Genomic DNA, 9,091 nt, shown 5'->3' with positions numbered 1-9,091 from the left:
AAAATCAGCCTGAATCTATTTCAGATCGCGCTGAAAGCGCTACAGGCAGCGAGACGGACGGCTCAGCTTTTGATTGACACCTAGTTTGGCCAATAGGAGGGCTTTGGGGGTGAGTGACAGCCTGAAGGGCCAATGGAGTGTCTCAGACAGTCAACCCGGTCCGCACAAGTTCCACCCCGGACCGATACAGCCACTCTCCGTCCACTTCTTGGACTGCCTGTCTGCCCTCGCCCAGTCTGTTAGTTAGTTTAGTCCCTGACCCCCACTTCAGTTAATCCTGGTTCCCCATTCATTTCTAGTTAGTTTCTAGTTTGAATTTGTCCTTTCGTTTCAGTTCATCTTTTCCTTTTGTTAATAAAACATGTGTTTAACCTCTCAGCCTTGTCTGTGTGATTTCTGCTCAGGTTCTCTCCATACCGGGACAGATTTTTCCAAAAATGAGCAGAGAGGTGGAGTAGTGGATGTGGGCCATGGACTGAACCCATCTGTCACTCAGTTGGTTTTTTTTGTAAGTTGTTGGTAAGACTGAGGGAGGAACACACAAATGAAGCGAACCACAAGAACGTGGAAGCAAAGGCAGAAGAAAACTGTTTGGCTAATGTACTTGGTAAGCAACTTGTCCTCATGTGAGTGAGGGCCACCTTTGAGTCCAGTACCCAGGTCTTATAGTACATCCATCTTCAGCATCTTCTCGTGAGCTGCTAGTGTAGTGACATGATATGGAGCTGTCTCTGTAAAAAACTAAGAACATTTTTGCCATGTACAAAGTGCTGCTAATAACAAACCCACAGGGTCAGTTCTGCAGCTCCTCTCAGCTCTTTAAGCTCATTGTTTTGGGTTTCTGCACAGCTTGCACTTATTTTCTTTAGGAGTTGGTGAAAAACAGCAAAAAGAGACTAAAAATTGGACTTCATTGGCCAATACTATTCCAATAAATACTAACGTCGTTAACGTGGTAGTCATGTCAACTTTAGAATGCAGAATGTGAACAAGGTTTTTAAGTCTCAGCTGAAGTGGAATCCTGCAGACTGATTTGACATGTTTTACTTTTAATGTGTAAAAAATGCCCCTTTAAAGGATTTGATGTACGTGTGTGAATTTGTTTGTTTACATGGAAGACGCCACACAGGTCGAGGGCTGTTTTGTTGCTGCTTTGTTTCCCCTCTGTGGCCAAAAAACAAAGCATGCAGCTTTAAGTATAGAACTAATTATTAAAATTGCTGTGGAGCAATTTTATTCAGTGCTGGATGTGAAAACAGGCAATTTTCCCCTAATGGGGCAACTTTACAAGCCAGTAATACGTTAAATGTTTTTAGGTTCTGAGTTATTGTGGTATTCTGCTGAGAAATGTATAACTTATACTTTTGGTGCTTTTAAAACTATTAGCTATCATACAATTATATGTTCCTGAGAGCCAGCCTACTCATTTATGACCTCTGGAGTGGACATTTGTTTTTGATCTTTATCTTTTGACTCATTTGAGCTGCCGTGTTAGTTCCTGAATGTGAAGACGGACAGCTGTCTGCTGATGTGTCGGCCTGTCAGCTTTGCAACACAATAATATGTCAGTTTATAGTTTATGTTTTTGTGCTTTGGATGTGTAGAAAATGTCCTTCAAAAGACTTGATTTGTGTGAATCACTGCTCCCATTGTCTGTAGCTGATAATGTGTGTTTTCTGTTTCTTCAGCTGCAGAAAGTTGCCAAAGTATAAACCACCACAGCAGCAGCTTTAATTATAAAAACTGAGCAGGTTTTTTTCTTTTTGCTTCTCTCAGATGTAGTTTAAATGCTGTTTTAGAGAATTTTATCCTGACAAAAAAAACTAAATAACAAGAAGCAGTTGTTTTTTTTAGGCCTTATTTTATGTATTTCTTTAACCTTTATTTTACTGAGTAAGTTAATTGAGAACCGGCTCTCATTTTCAGTAACAACCTTATTTTTGTGTCTGGCTCTGTTTTCCTCGTCTGATGCTATCGATAGAACTGGAACCCGTCCTGCCTGTAGAATACACTCATGTCACGCTCATGGATCTATTCTCACATTAACCCACTACAGCCGAGGTGATACCGACAACATGTCAGCTGTGCTGGCCTCTATTTTACCAGCCTCTCAACCCCTCAGGGGTCTTTGAGATATTGCCGACATATAACCGATGCTTGTGGGCCGCCTGTTTTCCTTATCTTATACACAACATGTGAGGAAACCCAGTCTAAAGCCGATGGAACATGTCTGTAATTTACTGGGACAGCGTATCCCTCCTCCCACACCACACAATGACCCCTGTGGTTCAGCTTCTCAACCTTTAGCCTCCTCCCCGGGAGCTTTATATTCAGCTGCTGATGTTTTCCTATTTGTACACCACATACAGCCCTACAATCAGTTCATCTAGGTGTCTATTTCAGCCCTCTGGTTTGTGTATTTGCCTGTCCTTGCACTTGTATAACTCAAATCCTTATGCCTTTCTCCGCATGCAACCTGTCTGTGAGTGTTAGGCGCTACAAGAGGGAAATGTAATAACCAGCAAGCCCCGGTGCCCTGTCAGCACGGCTCATCCTCCAGAGAGGCCTGCCCATCACGGACCGCGGCGGCGCCACAGATTACGCTTTACACCGCAATAAGCCTGACACATGGAGGAGTGAGAGATTACAGCAGCAGACTATTTCTGCCACCTATTAATGCAGCTGTAAGCCTCATCTGCAGTTTGAGGCCGTAGTGGAGTGAACACACAGCACCCTCTGCTGGTGAAACACACAAACAGAAACTCAATTATTTTTATTTTTTTTAAGTTTTAATTAAAACACATTACAAAGTCAGTATGCAAATACCCTCATTTGTTAAATTAAATTATTGGAAAAGCAAATCTTTAACAGGTCTTTGTTGATGTTAGCCATAACCAAGAGCTTAAATTAATCCATGTTTCCACCTTTAACAAAGAGGCCCATCTCTTCACTTGGAAAACTAATAAATAAGACACTACTGTACGAGTGTAAAATACAGGCAAGTTTGACATTAAGTATATATATGTGCTTTTATATCCTGACTTAAACAATCAGCCCAGTAACTCGCACTATCTATGATACTGAGAAAAGCAACAGGTGTTTACAAAAATGTATTAGTGGAGAAACTCTATCAGGCAGTAAGAAGCCACTGAGAATAAGTGCATAAGCGATGCAGTTCCAGTGAGGAGTTCAGTCTGTTTCCATTCACCTCTGCACAGGCCGTATTCTGAAGAAATGTCAAGAGAGCAGGCAACATCTTCTGTAGTCCTACAAGGACGTCACACAGTGCAAAAACAATACAGCTTGGGTATGACACAACAGACAGTGCAATTAATCCCAGCCTCAGGTAACGCCAACACTGTTACTGGTAATGAGTATGAAGCACAGCAGAGACTTCCAGCCTGCTGCTACTGAGCCTGTAATAAGAGGATGTGAACTGACAGATATCAGCACCATTAATAAAGCCCCGCACGGTGACTTCTGGAGTTACAGTGCATTATCTTGCCCTGTTGTTCGTGGAGGCTTAGAGAAAAATTCTGATTTATTACAACTTTGGTCCCATTTTCGTAGGTTTGGCCATCATTTCTACACGTTTTAGAGCATTGATAGAAATCTAATCTGCAACTGTATGGATGATTAATCAATTGTTTTGGTCAATTGTCAAGCAAAATTCTGAATATTTTCTGTTTTCATCTTTGCAAATGGGACGATTTGCTGCTTCACCAAACTGAAAATATAAAAATTAAATACATTCGCTAAACTGAGAACAAGCAATTTGAATGCATAACCTTGAACTGCAAAGACGTCTTATTAAATTAGCATTTTTAACATTTTGTGACATTTTATTAAAAAATGAATTAACTTAGAAAATAATCTGCATATTATAGATAATGAAGAAAATCTAAAGGGAACGAGGGTATGGAACACAGTACAACCATGTGGAGACATACAGAGCACATACATGTTGTTTTTTCTGGCACATACAGAGCTGTGGTTCTTCCTGTGTGGTCTCAGATGTCAAGCAGACCGTTGTTGACAAACTGATGCAGAAACAAGGAAGTGACCTTGACAGAGCTCCAGGTATGAGTGAGGACACGTTCACACTTTAACTGGAAATTTAAAAAAAAAAACAACACTTTTCTATCGATAACACTGTTGTGGAAAATGATCACAACCAAAATAAACATGGAATTTAAGAGTGAACCTGGCTCAACTTTTGCTGCAATGCAACAGCATCTGACAAGGTTGGAGCCAATCAAATGGCTGCTGCAGTGCTTTGGCATCTGGTAATCCCTTAAATTCTTAAATGTAAAAATAATCTGTTTCTCCAACTGGACTTAAACACACATTCTGTTATGGTTGTAACTGTGCCTCCTGCTTTTCTTTTCGCCACTTCTGTTCTTTTCCCTCTTTGTCTGTATGTGCATGTGTCTGTTGTGGGCGTGGTCCTCCTGTTTGTCCGTACTAGCCGCTAACCAGCCACTGAGTCCTGCCTCTCAGGCCGCCACTTTGTCCACAACTCATGTGGCCAGCCAGTCACTCCCAGCCTCCCTCTTTTCTCAGCCCATCCAACCAGCCATACTCTCTCTCTCTGCCCTGCTACACCATCAGCCTCCCTCAGTCCTCTGCCCTCGTCCACCACTATCTTCATCCCAACCAACCTCCGTTCCCTATCTCAAAGAATAAATGTGTTTAAAGGTGCTTTTCTTTTGGTTCTCTTATTTGATTGTAACAGATTAGGGTGTTTAACTAACCCTCAGTTCAGCATTACTGCAGCTGGACTACTTTGTGTGCTGATGACACTCCTAAGTTCAAAATCTGTATCTGTAGCCTTTGGAGTTCTATGTGGAGTCCAGATATTGGTAATGATCATCATGTACAGGAAAACTGTGTGTGCACAAGAGCAGTACGTAGAATGGGTTCGCTACAAAGCCTGTAAACTGTAAAGGATGTTTTTGTTTGAGAAATAATTTAGTGTGGTTATCCCAGAAGTGCAGCTGAAGCCGGTCTGATCAGCACATCGCTCTGCTTTCAGTGATGTCTTCATGTCCTCATGTTTCAGCAGTTCATGACATCTAAAGAAATGAGGGCCAAAACTACAAACCAGGAACCAAGGTGTCATAAACTGGAACTATCTTTAAAATAAAAACAAACAGAAGTATTATTAGCATATTCATTTCGTGTGAAGCCTCTTTGTTTCTCTAAAAATGAACAAATTGAGAGGAACTTGTACAAACACACCAAAACAGGAAAAATGGCTACCCTAGTGCTTGGTCTGACGCCAAAGCAATTTGTGAATTTGGAAAATCTGTGTATTTACAGTTTCACAAGTCCATGACAGCTCTATCTATGAGTTCATACCTGCTGTGCTGAATAAAATAAGACCACGTCTCATTTGACTTTGTTTTCTTCCTGAGTATTTTCTTCTATCACCACGATCTGCACACCTGACAACTGTCCACTTGCATCCAGCTGCAGCCCTTCCACCCCATCAGTCTGTGCCTCCTGAATTTGGCACTGTGTCTCCTCTGCTTCTGCTGCCATCGTCACCTCCATCCCACTCTGGACCACCATGGTGGCCCCATCTCTGCCTGACTCCCCGGTCAGCTGCAGTTCCATCACTCCCACTGCCTGCTCCACTGGTGTTGGGTTGATCTCGATGACCGTGTGCTCCTGGCCGCCCTCCACCTCACCCTGCATCACCTCTTGCTGTACCAGCATGGTGCCGTCCACCACCTGGCCCTCTATAGGCACCACCTCTGTACCGCCAGCCTGCTGGCTCAGGTGCACCAGCTCCACAGGGCTGACCATTGTGCCCAGCTGGCTGGAGTCCTGCACGGCAGTGGTGCCCACCAGTGTGAGGCCCGAGGATGGGTGCAAGGTAATTGTGTCCGTCTTTCCATCTCCGGTCACCATGTACCGGGTGAAGAGCTGCGAGCCAGCGGGTAGCAGGGTGACTGTGTTGGAGGACTGGGCCAGAGAGGCCATGGGCAGGCCTGCCACTGTGAATGGCTGTCCAACAGAAGACAGCGAGATGGGGGACAGAACAGTGAACTGCTGGGGCTGCAGCGCTGCCTGCTGGGTGATTGGTGAGGTCAGGAGGGTGGTCGTGGAGGCGGGCCGCTGGAGACGAGGCCGCTTGGTTTGGCGCTTGGTAGGAGTTTTGCTTTTGGCAGGCTGCGGGCAGGACAGAAGAGCTCGCACCTGCTGCTGCTTCTTCTGCTCTTCCAGCTGTAACTCCAGGTCTGTGGAGACACAACAGGACTGACAATGAGGGCCCAGTCAATCAGCAACCGATCATCAAACACTGCTGATTAATTTTCTCGGTGCCAGCTTTTTCCAAGATTAGATTTTGCAGGTTGTAATATTGATATCAATATTCATCAGACAAAGTGGGAACACAAGCCAGCAGATGTCAAATCCAATCTTAAAACACAAACACTGACTCAATATGTTTTGTTTTATATACATATATATATATTTTTATATATATATATGGGAACAGGACAAAACTGAGTCTTACAAAAAATATTGACAAGAATTTGGATTCTTATCTTTAATGATTCAGAATCAAAACATAAATGATAAAAATAAGCATCAGAGCGAGAACATACTGAAGTTATCTTGTGGTTCATCTTCAAAGCATTCAGGTGCATTTTGGATTTAAACCTCTTCAATCCAAGCAGTGTCTGAATGTTTTTGTTTGTTTGTTTGTTTGTTTTTTGGCTCCTGTCACTTTTTTCCTCACTGTGGGTTAATTTCTCACTGAAATATAAAGTCCTGCACCTCTATGGAAACAGCACAACCATGGCAGACATTTGTTTTGTGGCGTAAGACACACAGTCGTAAAAAAATAGAAAACAAGTTGAAGATATGACGATTGTGATTGTACCGTCTCTGGGTCTGATAAATAGTGAAATTGTTTAAAGACAAAATGCCTTTCAAACCTGCAAGTAGATATTGGGGTTGAAAGACTTTAATAATTGGCTTTGCAACTGAAAATTGAAGTATTTAGAGAATATTTTGTATTCCACCACCTGATGGCTAAAGTAGAGCAGCAAACGTTAGCAGTAACAAACAGAGACCAACCAACCAACACACTGCAGCACTTAACAAAAAAATAACTTCAACCAACTTTACTGAGGTGAAGAAAACACCTCATTCCATATCGTGTTTGTTTTAAAACCCTTGTGATGCTTTCTCAAGTATTAACGTGACAGTGGAGAGGCTTTTTTCCACTGCTGGAGACAAACCATTAAGAACTACTCTGCTCCTGCTCAGTGAACTGGAATAAGAGCCAAAAAGTCTTTTTACTGAAGCAAAAAAATTGTATTAAGTGGATTTTAAATCAAATCACAAAGAATAAGAATAATGATACAACCATAGATCCTCACTATTAATGACACACTCCTACTGACTGAGATAACAATCTGTCATCCATAGTGTCTCTTCACTGTGTTAACATGTCGTGGTTTTGACATTCATTGCAGCTCATTGGAGCTACACTGATGCATAATAGCATTTAATATGATTATCAGGAATTAAGATATTCCAGTTTTTGTCTAACTGCAGCTGGGCTGCAAAGTGGTGCAGTTGGTAGCACTGTTGCCTTGCACCGGTTCACATCCCGGTGGGGGCAAAAAAGCTGCATAAAGTATATCAGACAGACATGAGTTCTCAGGGTACTTACTGCAAACCACATGTGAAGAAGAATCAGTGACACTAATGCTTAAGTTGTAGGATGGGTAGTATGTTGTAAAGATAAACAACTTGTGGACACGGTTCAATTGCTGCATCACTTTTCCTCTCCCTGCCTAAAATACAAACAGGGTTGTTGAAGCTTCGTGGTGCAGTCCATTGATTCTCCATCAGGGTTCAGCATAAACAAACTTTCTGCTTGCGTTCTTGCTGAGTTGAATAAGGGCTGCAAGGTTAATCGAAATACAATCGCTGTCTTGATTTGGACCTCTGAGCAGGCTCATTTTTACGCAGCCATGATTCTGCCGTGTTTGTATTAAGGGGAAGACCTGCTGCAACAAAACAAATGCTTCTAATTTCTCCCTGAACTGCATCAACAAATGACAAGGTAGCATTACTCCGTGTGACACACACAGCGATAGGGTGAGTGGGGGCAAGACACTGCTGCAAATACAATAAATCTGACACAAAAAAACCAAAAATGAATACGGTAGGAATACAGAAATACATTTATCCACTGGGACTGGCCATCATCGGTTTTGTTTTTATATCCTCATATTACTCATTAACAAAGATGGGGAGCAGTAGGTGTCATCACTCATTTAAATGTCAGCCTAATCGATCTCACGGCACAGCTGCTGTCATTGACCTGCTTCAGTTAATTTTATCAGACAAATATGTAAATGAGAACAAGTATACTGCAAACTTGGTTGCACTTCATTTTGTGAGATTATGCGATGATTGATAAATAAAACTTTCAGCCAGTTGCAGACACCACAGATGCCAAGTTGTCCTCTCAGAGGACTCCCTTACATATGGCAGCAGGTCATATCTGTGTATTCTGCACTTACACACAGCTGTTTAATATGCACATTACGAGCACTTGTATACTTGGAGAGATGACTACATTCAGATCACATGGACTCTGGTGGGACTTCGCAGACTGTCAGATGTGAAAAGTGTAACACCAGCAGAGCAGAGTGGATGTCAGGGGACTACGCTGTCCTTTAGTGTGACCCAAGAAACATTTGCCACTGCAAGAATGTAGTCACATGATTACTGATGATGCGACTGCTGATGAAAGCAGCAGGATGAATTCTGAAGCATTTCAGGAAATATTATTTACTAATTCAGCCAAATGCTTCAGAGCTCATTGGATGGCACTTCACTGTGGAGGTGGACAATGGCCTGAAGCGTACTGCAAAAGCTACCAAAGAGTTTTAGGGAAAGAAGTGGTTCTGCAGCGGCCAAGTCAATCACCAGACCTGAATCCAACTGAGCATGCACTTCATTTGCTGAGCAAAGATTTGTAACCAAATATTAATATTAAACATGACAATTTGATTAATGATTATGTTAGTTTGTCCAATTACTGGGCTGCAAAGTGGTGCAG

The 9,091-nt window shown here is 42.3% G+C and overlaps 1 protein-coding gene across 2 annotated transcripts in view; it reads right to left on the bottom strand.

Annotated features, from left to right (window-relative positions):
* Nucleotides 1–2,767: 2,767 nt before the first annotated feature.
* The window catches only part of gmeb1 (glucocorticoid modulatory element binding protein 1), a 17,708-nt gene continuing 11,384 nt past the window's right edge, over nucleotides 2,768–9,091 (bottom strand). For both annotated transcript variants that reach the window (XM_008290462.1, XM_008290463.1), the window contains exon 10: nucleotides 2,768–6,245. In XM_008290462.1, the coding sequence (XP_008288684.1) occupies nucleotides 5,392–6,245 (854 nt within the window). In that variant the 3' untranslated portion in view covers nucleotides 2,768–5,391. The remainder of the gene's footprint in view (nucleotides 6,246–9,091) is intronic.

The sequence above is a fragment of the Stegastes partitus genome, unplaced genomic scaffold (genome assembly GCF_000690725.1).
Source record: "Stegastes partitus isolate 25-593 unplaced genomic scaffold, Stegastes_partitus-1.0.2 Scaffold675, whole genome shotgun sequence".
Taxonomy (NCBI): Eukaryota; Metazoa; Chordata; class Actinopteri; family Pomacentridae; genus Stegastes; species Stegastes partitus.
Note: the sequence above shows the minus strand (reverse complement) of the source record. Positions and strands in the feature narration are given on the sequence as shown.